General features: G+C 44.1%; 2 protein-coding genes across 8 annotated transcripts in view; both read right to left on the bottom strand.

Moving 5' to 3' along the window:
• SEPTIN11 (septin 11) overlaps window positions 1–7,929 on the bottom strand; it is a 90,426-nt gene extending 82,497 nt beyond the window's left edge. For all 7 annotated transcript variants that reach the window (XM_039230955.1, XM_039230959.1, XM_039230962.1 and 4 more), the window contains exon 1: window positions 7,767–7,929. In XM_039230955.1, coding sequence (XP_039086886.1) covers window positions 7,767–7,793 — 27 coding nt within the window. In that variant the 5' untranslated portion in view covers window positions 7,794–7,929. The remainder of the gene's footprint in view (window positions 1–7,766) is intronic.
• Window positions 2,058–2,213, bottom strand: LOC120231077 (mitochondrial import receptor subunit TOM5 homolog). Its single transcript, XM_039230967.1, has one exon. The coding sequence runs from the start codon at window positions 2,211–2,213 to the stop codon at window positions 2,058–2,060; it is 156 nt and encodes a 51-aa protein (XP_039086898.1).
• Window positions 7,930–14,941: the final 7,012 nt, after the last annotated feature.

Below are 14,941 nucleotides of genomic sequence, written 5' to 3'. Positions count from 1 at the left end.
CTTCGGCGGGTGGGTGTTGAGTTGTGGAAGTTCTTTATATATTTTGGATATTAACCCCTTATTAACTATTTCATTTGCAAATATCTCCTGCCATTCAGTAGGATGCCTTCTAGTTTTGTTGATGGTTTTCTTTGTTGTGCAAAAGCTTTTAATTTTGGTATAGTCCCAATAGTTTACTTTTGCTTTAGTTTTCTTTGTCTCAAGAGACATATCCACAAAAATGCTCCTAAGGCCAATGTCCAAGAGATTACTGTTTCCTTTAAAGAGTTTTATGGCTTCAGGTCTCACATTTATGTCCTTAATCCATTTTGAATTTGTTTTTGTGTACGGTATAAGAAAATGGTCCAGTTTCATTCTTTTGCCTATAGCTGTTTGGTTTTCCCAACACCATTTATTGAGGAAACTTTCTTTATCCATTGTATATTCTTGCCTCCTTTGTAATAGATTACTTGGCCACATAAGTGTGGGTTTATTTCTGGGCTCTCTATCCTGTTCCATAGACCTATCTGTCTTTGTGTCAGTACCTTACTAGCTTAATTACCATAACTTTGAAGTATATCTTGAAATCTGAGATTGTGATACCTCCAGCTTTGTAGTTTCTCAAGATTGCACTGGCTATTCGAGGTCTTTTGTGATTCCATACAACTTTTAGAATTATTTGTTCTAGTTCTGTGAAAAATACTATTGGCATTTTCAATAGGGATTGCACTGAATCTCTAGATTGCTTTGGGTAGTATGGACATTTTCACAATATTAATTCTTCCAATCCATGAGCATGGTATATCTTTCCATTTGTGTCTTCAATTTCTTTCATCTTTAAAACAAATTAAAAATCAAGATGCTGAACAGCTTCCTGTGCATAGATGGTTTTGGTTAAACCTTTTTCTTTCAACAGTAGGTCTGAGTAAACGTAATGGGCACCCTTGATGAGAATCACAAAATTTATATTGACATGAAAACAATACACAAAGGGATAAAGTGAAGGAAAAGGTGTTAAGTCTTAAGAAAACCATGGCTTTTTAATAGACTTTACTCCTACTTTCTTAGAATTCTATGGCTTTTTAACATTCTTCATGGAGTATACTGTTGGACACTTGTAGTCCAAGATAGAAGGAGTCCTACCATTCTCCCACCCTTTAGGACTCAGTTGCTTCGACGTTTAAGAAAACAAGACTCTGTAGTTCTACATCTTGAGGAAGGCCTCAATACAGAAGACTAAACAAAGGAAGACCTATGCTGGGGATGTGGTCACTGGATCCCTCCTCCTCTTTGTGTGTTTCCTCAGTCTTCACTTCCTCTATTCTTATGGGTACTATTTGGTCATGAAAGGAACAACTCTGTCCTTTCTCATCTGCCCTCTATCCCACTGAATCCTGAAGAATTCATACTCTGCAGACTTTCAAGGTCTTTTATCAACCGATTCCAACAATCTGAGATAGGCACAGGATATAAAATATCTTTAAAACTGTGTAGAAAATATGCATGTGTCTTAAAGAATGCACTGTATTATCTGGTCTCCTCCCACCTGCCTAGACTCACATCTGTCCACTTTCTCTACCCAACCCTTAACACTGATGTCATAGGTGGATTTCCTTAAAAGGCTCAGTCTCTCACCCAGAGCTTTGCACATGCTATTTCCTTGGCTTAGTACATCTTTCCACCTCATTTTCCTTACTCATCCTTTTGCTTCCTTATTCATCCTTCAGAGAAATTTATATATATATATGTAATATATATATATTTTGTAGACATAATTCCCTTACAGTTAATACTTGCTAGAAAATGGAGTTTGGCATTACTTACAATTATATCAATATTCACAGAGGCTGAACATCATAGGCATATGGGTGAACTGTCACTACACGATGTCTTCTCAAGTTGTTTCAAATTATAGCGATGAAGATCAGTTTACTAGAGCCAAACTTGTTCTTAACAAGTAGAATTTTTTTATCCATGCAATCAAAGACTCACATCTTTCTGGGCGTATTCATTTACAGGTAGGAGTAGATATTGTAACTGGGTTCCTCATGTCATGCATTCACATGTGATGCCCATCTTCATATGCTTTCCAATTTCTTTAGGAGAAAAGATGTGACTTGCAGCAGGGCCACATAGATGAGGAAGTCCCATATGGAGGAGATCACAACCTTGAACATCTTCCTTTTCATCTCCTCAGGGTCCAGCTTTGGCACAAGTCCCTCAATCAGGAACATCTCCGCTTTGCCTCTCCAGCCTCCACCTGCCACACACTACTCTTCAGAGGCTTATGCTTTATGCTGTGTATATTTTCATCACAATTTTTAAAAAGCAAAAAAAGGAAGGGAGCATGAACAAAGCTTCTGCTTGTTGGATAGCAAAGACATTCTTTTTGGAGCATGAAGCCTGTCCCCTCCATTAACATATCACACTCAGTCCCACACAGGCACAGTTCAGCAGGTGGACAGAATGCAACCACACAGGTCAACTTCCTGCATCCTTTGACTTGAGCAAGACACTCACACTCGGTGGCATGGATCCTTAAAAAGAGGGTTCTAATGCCTTGGTTCTGGCACATGAGGGTACAGACCTGATTTCTACCTCAAACAGGCCTGGGAGGATGCAAATTTGATTTCATATCACCCAGCAAATTATTTTTAGAAGCCTGTCTCTATCACCTCAGCCCAAGTATTGTTTTCATGTTCTACAGTGGTTCCATTGATGGGTTGCCAGCAGGCCTGAGTGGGTCAGAGGCAGTACTGTTTAGTTGGAAGGGAGTTTTCTGTCAATCTGGATTTAAACAACAACGACGACAAAGCGGGTATCAATTATATTGTAAAGTAGGTCTCCTTGGGGAACACTATAGAAGCTTTGGATCTGCTGGGTCTTTGTTTAAAAAACGGTTCACTTCACTGATCCCAGCTGAGACAGTTTTAGCTAGCACCAAGAAAGACAGGTTTCAATAAATTATAAAATCCAAGAGCAGCCTATACCCACCCCACCCCATCAAGTTTAAGGTCTTATAAAGAGACACACTGGCTTAAGAAAACTCTATAGCCTGCCCCACAGGAAGTCTAAACCTGAAGATCATTATCAGCTGTGGCATCATCAGTGGCTGTAAACACTAGGTCTTCTGACAATCAATCAAAGTAGGACATCCAAATCATTCACTCCTTTGTCTGGACACAGAGGGTGGCCCCTTTGAAAGCACTAAGCATCTGCGTCCATTATATGGGTGTCCAAATAGACAGGGCCTACCAGACACACAGTTTGGTTTCTAAGTTGCAGATTATAGGAGACGGGTTATACTTACTTGTGTAAATCTCACAAAGTTAATGAAAACATGCCAACAATCCAAAAGCTCTTATATCAGGATGGTGGGATATGGGTAGTTTTGTTCTTTTTTTTTTAACGGTTTATTTTTTATTTATTTATGAGAGAGAGAAAGAGAGAGAGACAGCATGGACAGGGGAGGGTCAGAGAGAGAGGGAGACACAGAATCTGAAGCAGGCTCCAGGCTCTGAGCTAGCTGTCAGCACAGAGCCTGATGCGGGGTTCGAACCCACGAACCATGAGAGATCATGACCTGAGCTGAAGTTGGACACTTAACCGACTGAGCCACCCAGGCACCCCTGTAGTTTTGTTCTTTTAATCAATTCTGCGGGTCTGTTTTTCATTGCAATGTAAACAATTTTTAATGAAAATATTTTAAAACAAAACAACAAAAACTATAGCTTTCAAATTATTTAAAAAGACAGATTACTGTACCTCAAACACTTCCAGCATTCCTTAATAATTGCTTATAGAGTCTCAATGTGCATAATTTACACCACTGACTAAAGAGTTTTAATTTTTAAAGACCTCCCCCTAGATGACAGTCCCTTTATCATTTAAAGAGCCATCCCCTGGACCTTTTTCAGCTTCATTAATCTTTTGCCAGGTACAAAAGAGCCAAAATCCTTCATGCAAGGGCCACAGCAGACAGTCTTAGAAATGGCAATTTTGGGTGCGCCTGGGTGGCTCAGTAGGTTAATGATCTTGCGGTTCATGGGTTCGAGCCCAGTGTCAGGCTGTGTGCTGACAGTTAAGCTCAGAGCCTGGAGCCTGCTTCAGATTCTGGGTCTCCCTCTCTCTAACCCTCCCGTGCTCATGCTGTCTCTCTCACCCTCCCGTGCTCACGCTGTCTCTCTCTCTCTCTCTCAGAAATAAATAAAACATTTTAAAAAAAATGGCAATTTTCTAACAAGGGAAAATAACATTTCACTGTCAGTCCTCACCCTCCTCCTGCTGAAAACAGACCATATTTTCAGGAACTGTCTCTAATGATTCCTGGACAAGATCCTTACCTGCACTGTAAGTGCTGACTCAGCAATAGGCACATAATTTCTTTTCTCCCTAAATGGCTTACATACTCCATACTCACTGAAGTTCACCTCACTACACATGGACACTCAGAAATAAAAGCTCCAGGTAAAAAGAGTGTGTCTGTCTTGTCCACCGATGGAACCCTGGCTCCTAGAACAGTACCTGGCACACAGGAGGAACTCAGTAAATAGTTTTAAATGAGTGAATACATGAACTTGGTTTTTCCATTTCTTTTGGCTCCACAGATAAAAGAATAATTAAATACGACTCTTGAAGGATATCATGGGAAATCTCTACCACTGGAAAAGTTTAAATACATACCATCTGTTAGGGATAAAGTAAGAAATATTTTTGCGTTGGGAAGAAGGCTGAACTGGATAATCTCTGAAAGTTCCTTTCAACTCCTAGTCTCCATAACTTGAACACCACACCTTAAGAGAGAGTGGATCAGCTACATAAAGCCTGATTCTCAGGTAGAGTAAATTACCATGTTCTGTTGAAAAGAAAGATAATAGCTGTCCTGAGACTTGGATGCAAAAGTACTAACTCATCCAAAATGTGGACACGTCCCTAGGGGAGAAATGTTCTTGCTAATCGTTAGTTATATTCTGAAACAGATGTATCTTAGGATCTTCTCAGAGCCAAGCACCAACAGCATCCAAGAGAAAATGGAGAAGCTAGGGGTCGAAATTAGAACAAAAATAAACAATATCACACTAAACTGAAGCTTTTCTTTTCCAGCCAACAAATCCACTTAAGAAACATCTTAGTTCAGCCTTAAGGTTTAAATGGTTATAACTGAATATAAGACAGAAAATACTGCATCTGACATACAAGGATTTTTCTCCAGTAAAATCTCATATTTACTTAGGATATCACGCTAAGACATTCAAGTTTAAGAATGCCTAAAATTGAGAGCAAGTTATCCTAACTGAACTTTCCTTCAATCTGGAAGAGAGAGGCAGTTTTTAGGGAAAGGAGATCTGTTCATGTTTTCCTAAACAACTTTTTAAAAAAGTCTAATTCTAAAGGGGTAACTAGGGGAACTCCATTCATACATAAATCAACTTTGGAGTGGTTCTTTTCTCTCAACTCACCCTTCCTTTCATTTGTTCAAGTCAGAAAATAGATAAAAGAGCAGGAGGGGCAGAGAATTCTAAGATGAAGAATGTAGTGTAGATCCCTTGGAGCTGGGTTGGGATAAATCTACATTCACAATTATTGAAGATATAACTACAGGCATCACACTTAAGAACTGAATGAACAAAGTAAAACAATTCAACAATTCTTTGGAAATGTATGAAAAGACTTTTCAACTTTGTAGTCAACTCTTGATCACCCATGTTACAACTCAGTCCAAAAAAAGTCTTCTGTTCTTAAACTGCAATTTAATCTTAATTCAATGACAACAGGGAATGTGCAGAGAAAGCAGTTACCTCTTCTATACACATACACTTTTTAGAATCTCCCCTATTATTTGAATAAGAAGTCTCAGAGAAGAATTCTGTGGGATTAAGCTCACATCTGGTTGGCAGACCTGGTGTTGGATATGATTACGGCCACACAACTAAATCTTAAATCCACATACTGTTCCTTTTTAACTGACATATATGAACTAACTAATTTATAGAAAATGTGCAGCAAATTATTTCTTCTACCTCCCCCAAGCCTCAAGAATGAACCAGCAATAGGTATTACTGAACATCCCCCCCCAAATTTGCATTCCTAGACACTATCCAATTATCTCAAGCAGATATCAGTTATTTTAGTTATGGAAATATGTGCCCTGGAAATACATAGTGTGGGACAGTGAGAGAGGAGGGAGTAAGTTAACCAGATAAACTTGATCTCTTTGTGCCTCAATTTCCCCCGCCAGAAAAATAAAGGGATTAGCACAGAGACTCTGTAAATTCCCTCAGTAACAATAATCCACGACCACTAATTATCAAGGACACAACTTGTGTGCAAGAGGAAACCTGAATTCTTAAGTGTTTTAGGTCTTTAAATATTAGAGTGTAAAATGCCCCAAAAACCCAGTTAACGCTTCAGTAGGACCACAGCACACTTTGACAGTGGAGAACTTCTCGGAAAACACCTCTGCGGCCAAACCACCAAACCGAGTTAGAGCACGCAGAAGAACCCCGCGAACTTCCCGGGGCCGGGTGGGGGCGGGGGCAGCAAAAGGCGCGTGTATCTGGAGAGGAGTTCCAGAAAGAGCTGGGAGTCCGAGCACAGCCTTGCATCCCTGGGGCTTCAGACCTTCCAGGATGTCTGTAAATCTTTCACGCGGAACTACAAGGCATCTCCAGCCACCACCTGCGGCCACACAGATGGAGGCAGATGAGAAAAGGAAAAGGAAGGAGGTGGTAGAGCGGGAAAAACCTCGCTCCAGGCGCGCCCCAAAACCGGCGGTGCGAAAGTGGACTTCGAACATCGACAAAGAAACGGGGAAAGACGAGGAAGGACGACTCCGCCTTTCCCACCGGGCTCTGCTCCTTCCAATGAAAAAGGAAGGGCCGCCGCCGCCCCTTCCTCCCTCCTGCCGTCCACCCGGAGACGCGGAGCACCAACCGAGACCGCACCCTCAAAGTCGGGCTCTGAACCGCGAGCCTGCCTTGCGCCCCACGAGGCGCTGCCTCTGCCCGGCTGGCGAATTCGGGGAGGGAGCGCACCCTCGGTCCTTCCCTCGCTCCGGGCACCGGGTTCTCCACTCACCCGCCCTAACCTTCCTCTTCCTCGCGTCCCTGCCTCCTCGGTTCGCCGCCCCCGGTCTTCCAACCTCGAAGTATTTTAATACTTCCACCCACCACGACAAGGGGGCCTTGTGAAAACTTTGTGTGTGTGTGTGTATCTAGGGCTTTTGTCCACATCCTGGGCAGGGCCAGGTCAGCCGGGTGCGTGCCTGGGGGTGTCCCGGATCTCACAATGGGGAAGCCACCCCGGAAATCCCACCCTTCTATTTCTGACCCGCTCCTACAGCTGGGTGACAGCGCGCTTCGGGGCACAATTCCCATGCCCCGGTCGCCCCCTCGGCCACGGGGAGCCAGGAGGAAACCCCCGCACTCGATGCCTCTCTCGACTGTCACGAGTGAAAAGGTGTGCACGCCGAGAGGGAGGCGGCCGAGAAGCCCCGTGGCCAAAAGAAACCCTTTAAAGGGAAAAGAGGGAAGGGGTCCTTTCTCTCCCACATCTCCGCAATCCGGGCCCGAGGAGGCGATACCCTGTTGCATCACGTAGTAGCCCAGCCTCTGGTCGCCTAGCCCTCCCCTCAGCTCCAGACGCGCGCCCAATCTCATGCACACACCCACAGCCGCCACCATCCGGAGCCCCCGCCCCGGCATTCCCCGCCCGCACCCGCCTGAACGCGGGGACCACCCCGGCGCCACAAGAGCGGCGGGCGAGGGTGGTGAGGCCCCAGCACTCACAGACGGTCTTCCCACTGCCACGGCCATCGCGGCTGCGGCTCCGACTCCGGCTGCGCCCGGGTGCTCTCCGCCAACACGGGCGGCTGCTAGCGCTCCGGCTCCGGCTCGCCTCCCCCGCGCCTCCCTCGCGGCTGCGCTCTGCTAGCACTCAGCTCGCGCTCGCGGCCAGCGGCATCTGCTCCCCCCACGCCTCCGCCCCTCCCGCTTTATTAGAGCAACATGGCCACCCGCCTGGAAGAGACCATTCGGTTCCCCAGGAAGGGGTGTGAGTCTGCGTGCACGGGCTGAGACGGTGGGAGGGGGATGGCGCGCGGGCCTGCAGCCGGGGTCAGCGGGCTCCGGCGGCAGGACTCGCGCCCAGCGAAGGTAGCCGTGGGCCCCGAAACGACCCTCTCCGGTGCCACCGAGACTACCCCAGCCTGTACTCTGGCCGCCATCCCCCGCTCCACCACGTACTGGAGTCCGAGTAAAATCCTGGGCGCGGAGGTCCCGGCCTCGGCTTCGGCCACGCGCTTCACCGAGGAGGAGAGGCTGCGGAGAAGGTGAAGGGACACTGGGGCAAGACGGGCCCGTGGGGACAGCGTCTCGCGGAAAGGTGGCCCAGGGCAAGCACGCTCCACCCGGAGGAACCGGCTTGGAAGGGCTGCGGGCCAAGCGGGCAGAGAGAGCTCGGTGGGCGACCGAGGTGGGCCTGGGCCGACCCCCACGAGGGAAGCGTTGCCCCTTCACCGTTCTTTTCGTGAGGGAGGGTCTAAAAGGCAGGCAGCTAGAAGCTGTCACGAAAGCGCGCGGCTGGGTAGGGGATCACCGTGGAGAGGAAGAGGCCATAGCAGTTGCTGCGGACGACCCAACCACGGCCTGCTGGAGAGGAAGAAAAGAACGCCCCCGCTGGAGAATTAACGCAGCTGTTGGCCGCCGCGGAGCGTGGGGCCCAGGCCTTCCCCGGGTGTAACGGGAGCTCGTTGGTCACCCGTGGGGGCTCAGCCGACCGCATTCGCTTGCTGGAGACAGACCCGACGACGCGGAGGCGCGCGGGCGGGCTTGCGGCTGGGGAGGGACGCGGCGACAGCGCCAGGCGCCACTCCGTCCGCGTGGGGCTGGAAGACTCGGCTGTGGGGAAAGGCTTGTGCAGCAGGTGTCGGGGCGTTACTGCGTGTCTGTGTGGCGGACGGAGTGGCAGGGTTCCGGCGCGTGCTGGGTGGCGAGGTGTGCCAAAGGTGCTGTGGGTTACCGCGGCCCCGCGTGGAGCCGGAGGGGCCGCGCACGAGGCCAAGGTGATTGGGGAGAGCAGCCTGCCTGCAGCGGGATTGGAGAGGGGGGGGAAGTGTGGTGCGGAGATGAGAGGCGGTGATAAGCCCACGCGGTCGCGCCCTCCGGGAAAACTTGGGCCTATTGAATCAGGTGGAAGACAAACCGCCTGTTTAGACTGAGGCGTCTCAGAGTGTGACCTAAGCGCCCAGGTTTCTCTGGGCCGTGCGTCGGCCTCTGTCCCACTGTGGGCCGCAGGATTCGAACGCGCCCGCCTTTGGCTAAAGATGAGTGGGGCTTCGGGCGTGGGTCCAGCTGCTGTGAAGCAGACGCTGGGTGGCCTTGGGAAGGGCTGCGGGGCTCGGTGCTGAATTCCACCCGCAGTAATGAGAGTACCTATGAAAGAAAGATGAGGATCTCTGAATGGAGACCTGGTGTGGTGGGCGGGCCCAGACTAACACAGAACAGGAGTCAGTTTGACCAAGATCTGCCTTTTGAGGACAAGGACCAACATTTATGTCATGCATACAGTAGGCCCTCTCTAAGTGTTGAATTAATATTCCCATGTGGATGGGTGATGTGCAAAGAGAAGGGGAAAAGAGAAATACTTTGATCTGCTCTCTGTATATAGCCATTTTTTCTTTCTCCCTTAGGGAGGATTAGACAGTGGCACTGCCCACAGACCAAAGGTCTCACGTAAACCCCACGAAAACATCCCTCCTCACCTTGCCAACCAGATGTAAGGGCAATTGGAAACCAGCTCTCCATTTTGTGTTATGTTGACCAGACCAGATGGCAGGATTTAATGAGTTGTTTTTATTTTTATTTACTTCTTCAGTTTGTAAGAGTTTATGTTGAAAACCTCTGATTAGATTCTAAGAGTATGAACTCCCTGCCTTGGTGGGTGGGTTAGTTTATTCTCATCACAACAGCTTAAAGACATTTATTTCAACAGCTCCATTGTTAGAGGAAACCCTTTTAGGACAAAATCATCACAATTTGCCCCACTTCTGCCTCAGTTTTTTCACTGACAAGGAGGACTGCCTTAAATTCCTCCCACCCAGTTTTTTGTTTGTTTTGGCAGGTAGGCATAAATATATTTAATAAAAATACAATTTAATTACTTTTGGCCAAGAAGGCTATTTCAGAATGTCATTTCTCATTGTGAAGTTATTTAAATAATCATTCTATAACCTAGGTTCAAAAATCCTGGCTTTACCACTTGATAACTGTGTGACCTTGGGCAAATTATTTAACCTTTCAGCACTTCTATTTTATCATATTAAAATCTTTTTAATAATAGTTCCTCCCTAATAGAGTTGCTAAGGGATTAGATTACCTTTTTAGATTATACTGTGGTAGGAAGTAAAAAATTTTAAATGCAGCTGCCTCTCTGACTCTTAACCAGTGTGCAGTCTGCTGAGAGATGTTTAAACAATTCTGATAGAAAAGACAAATCCCAGAAAAGATATATGAATTATGGGATTTTAAAGTATAGTAAAAGGAACTATTACTCTGCCTGTCAGAACAGGAAAGGGTTCACCAAGGAGGTGGAACAGGAGAGAGAGCAAGGAAGACATTCTACTTTGTTCCTTTAGCTTTAGGAGTACTAATGGCTTCTTAATGTTACTAGTTTTGGGATGCCTTGCCATCTCTTATTTGTCCTTCTAACTTTGCCTACTTCAGTGCTTCTCAAATATTAGTACCTGTGAATCATTTAGGGATCCTAAATGATTTTATTTTTTTAAATTTATTTATTTTGAGGGAGAGAGACAGCAAGCACAACTCAGGGAGGGGCAGAGAGAAGGAGAGACAGAATCCCAAATAGTCTTTGCACCATCAGTGCAGAGCCCAATGCGGCCCTTGAACTCATGAACTGTGAGATCGTGACCTGAGCTGAGATCAAGAGGCTTAACCAACTCCACCACCCAGGTGCCCCTTAGGGATCCTTTTTAAATGCAGATTCTAATTTACTAGGTCTGGTGGGGCCTGAGAGTCTCCAGTTCCCTCTGGCTCCCAGGTGATGTTGATACTGCTATTCTGGTAGTCAATCATACTAGACTACTAAGGGTTTACAGTTGTGAAGCAGTTCCTTTAAGTTTCTTTATTTGAAAAATCTGAGATAAGTTCTTTTTTCCATGAAGAACTTGATATAGATGAAAACAAAAGACTGAAATTGACATTCATGAGTTCAATCTTTTTCCCTATTGTGAAAACATTTGTTAAAAAATTCATTTTGGGGTCACCCCGCTGGTTCAGTGGGTAGACCGTCTCTCTGACTCTTGATTTCGGGGTTTATAAGTTTGAGGCCCATACTGGGTGTAGAGATTACTTTAAAAAAAAAAACAACCCACCATTCTAAACATTGTGAATTTACCAGTAATTCTCAAACTTTCTCTTGCTTTTTATGCTCTTTTAAAATCAGGACAATATTTGCCCCTCTTTAATCTTCTGGCATTTCTTACTTTTCTCTGGCTTTCCAAAGCTGACTGGTATTGATTCCACAATCACTTATGCAAAGTATTTCATGGATAATTCATTTAGGCCTGGAAAGTTTAACTCACTTAAAACAATTGGTTGCTCATTTACCACATGGGATTTTAGTAGCCTCTTAATCATTAAAATGAATTTTTTTCATTAAAAAATTACTGTCTTTGAGAGAGGAGACAAAAATCGAGGGGTCTTGCCCCCTGTCCTTTTTTTTTTTTTTTTGTCATTTGATAGCATTATATCCTCAGAACCCAAAAAGTGGGTTTCATCCTTTCTTGTTCACCCTCTTGTGGCAAACATTACTTGAAAAAAAAAAATCTGGAAATTCCTTGGTATTCTTTTTTAAAAGAAAAAATTATCCAGGATAAGCCTACAGGAAAGTATCCATCCTTGTAGGCTTGTGCCACTCTTTAATATATGCTCTTTTAAAATCTGATCTTGTTAAGAATCACCCTGTGAAATGACATGCTCCCTGGAATATGAGGACTTGGACTCTAGTCGCTCTCTTTGGCAGCCAGCCCTGGAGTAGGGTCAGTTACCCTGGTGCTGGCACCCATAATTTATCAGAGAATTCCTTTCTCCCTGAGGCCAGCATTGCCATGTCAATTTTTGGGGTTTTTTTTCTGCCTCTATGAGCCTAAAAAAATATGTAGTTGGAAGTCCCTCTGACTGCTAGATATTGCTACTGAGAAGAGAATCCTGTACATACACCTGTATATTCTGGCAGCAGTATCACTTCTATATTCTCACCTTTTGTCTCAACCTATTCATTCACCAGCTACCATCCTGCCATTATCAGTTTCTACCAGCGGAATAATTCTATTGCATGGGGTTACTCTGCACCTACATTTTTTATCTTGCAGGTTTGATCCTTTTGAATGAGGTAATACTTCCTTATTTCAGTCATGAGTTCCTTGCTATTTCATCTACCAATATCTGTTCGACTGTGTTCCTTTCCTTCTGTTACTTTTTCCAAGTTCCGTATGCTTTGCCATTAATTCTCCCTTTCCAACCTGAGATTTCAAAAATCACCAGCACTTTATTCCAAGTTTCTTCTGTTTTCATTTAGTCTACCTAGATCAACATAAGTAGATACTGGTTGGTTGTTATGATAAATTTTAGCAGATTATGCTTCATGCCTCACCATTATACTCTTTAGGGGGATAATAGAATCAGCCACTGTAAGCCTACCTCCATAGTGAAAAACATGCGCTTGGGAATCAGAACAATTGGGTTCATGTTCCTGCACTGCCAAATACCATATGCTTTGCAATTTTTTAAATTGATAATATTGATTTGAGTATAGGCTATTTCTATAATAGAAACACCCCAGGGATGCTGGGTGACTCCGTCCATTAAATGACCAACTCTTGATTTTTGTTCAGGTCATGATCTCACAGTTGGTGAGTTCCAAGCCCTTTGTCAGGCTCCACGCTGACTCTCTCTGCCCTTCCCATTCTCTTTCTCTCAGTAAGTAAAATTTTTTAAAAATTATTAAAGAAAAGAGGGGTGCCTGGGTGGCTTAGTCGGTTAAGCGTCCGACTTTCGCTTAGGTCATGTTCTCGCGGTTCGTGGGTTCGAGCCCCGCGTCGGGCTCTGTGCTGACTGCCCGCTCAGAGCCTGGAGCCTGTTTCAGTCTGTGACTCCCTTTCTCTCTGACCCTCCCCTGCTCACGCTGTCTCTCTCTCTCTCTCTCTCTGCTAGAAATAAATAAAACATTTAAAAAATAAATAAAAAAGAAAATAAAATAAAAAATTATTAAAGAAAAGAAACACCCCAAAACTCTGTGACCCTAAAAAGATAAATGTGTTGTCTCAGGAAAAGTTCAGGAGGTGGTGAGCAGTCCAGAGGCCTGGCAGCTGTGCTTCTTGAGGCCATCCAGAAGTCCACGTTCCTATAGGCAATCTTGTTGCTCCATCGAGTTCTGATTATTACCTTGTATACTCTGATCAAAGCTGGTTCACCAACACTGTATCCATAGTCTAGCCCATGGGAAAGATGAAAAACTGAAGAGGCAATGGAAGGGAAGCAATTTCCTTATAAGGAAGTGACCTGAGCATAGCACACATCACCTCTGCTCACAATCCATTGCAAAAACCCAGTCACACAAATGTACTCAGCTACAGGGGAGGCTAGGATATGTGATCTCTTACCTGGCACCAAGTGCCATGTAAAACTTAGGTACAGGACCCTGTTTGTAAAAGGAAGAAATGAAAAACATACTGGGGGTGGCGGCGGGGGGGGCGGAGTGTCAGATGTAATATATTTACATAGTTTAAATTTTGTTTTAATGTTTATTTTTGAGAGAGTGTGAGTGGGAGAGGGACAGAGAGATGGAGACGCAAATTGAAGCAGGCTCCAGGCTCTGAGCTGTCAGCAGATAGTTAAAAAAAATAATATAAAATTGTATGGAATGAAGTCTCCCACTCCATATATCATCTGTCCAGTCCCCATTCCTTTCTCTGACAAATAATTTATTAGTGTCTGGTATAGCTTTCCAGAGTTTTCTTAAAGCAACTTGAAGCAAATATAAGTATATTCTTATTTCCTGCCCTATCCCAAGTTTTACATAGAGAAAAACCATGCAGATCATTCTGTACCTTATTTTGTTTATTTAACACTATTTTGCTCATCCTTTTATATGACTGGTGTTATCTTCCTTATTCTTTTATACTGCTGCCTAGTACTTTTAAAGCTGTATCATCATCTATTTAGTAGTCCCATTGATAAATTCAGGGTTGTTTCTAATCTTTTGCCATTACAAATGATGTCATTACAAATGATGCTGAAATAATAACCTTGTGTTTGTAATTTTCAACATGAGAAAGCATATATGTAAGATACATTTCCAGAAATAAGATTAGCCAATCCTATGATATTGAATCAGTCTCTTGATCTCGTTAAGCCCCGTTTTCTTTACTTATAAAATGAAGTTCATATTTACCTCATAGATAGGGTCATTATGATAATAAAATAAAGTTATTGTAGGACAGTATCAAAATCATAAGATAGAGATACATTTATCAAAATCTGCACAAGATTTGTACTCTAAAAATTACATAACACTGCTGAAAGGAAACCTAATTGAGAAATACACCATGTTCATGGATTAGAAGACACAGTATTTTTAAGATGTAATTCTCCCCAAATCAGTCTATGGATTCAGTGTAATCCCAGTTGAAATCCCAGGCAGCTTTTATAATAGAAATTGACAGCCTGATTCTAAAATTTAATGCAGAAACGAAAGACCTAGGATAACTAAAATAATTTTGAAAAAATACAAAGTAGCAAAGTTGGAGAATTTAAACTGCTTAATTTCAAGGCTTACTAAAAAGCTAAAATAATCAAGACATTGTTGAATTGGCCAAAGTATAGTCACACAGTTTTTGAATGATTCAGAGAATCCAAATATAGACCTACACATGTATGGTTCATTG

The sequence above is a fragment of the Hyaena hyaena genome, unplaced genomic scaffold (assembly GCF_003009895.1).
Source record: "Hyaena hyaena isolate Hyena2069 unplaced genomic scaffold, ASM300989v1 scaffold_54, whole genome shotgun sequence".
Lineage (NCBI taxonomy): Eukaryota > Metazoa > Chordata > Mammalia > Carnivora > Hyaenidae > Hyaena > Hyaena hyaena.
The sequence above is the reverse complement of the archived record's forward strand: the minus strand, read 5'-3'. Positions and strand labels throughout refer to the sequence as shown.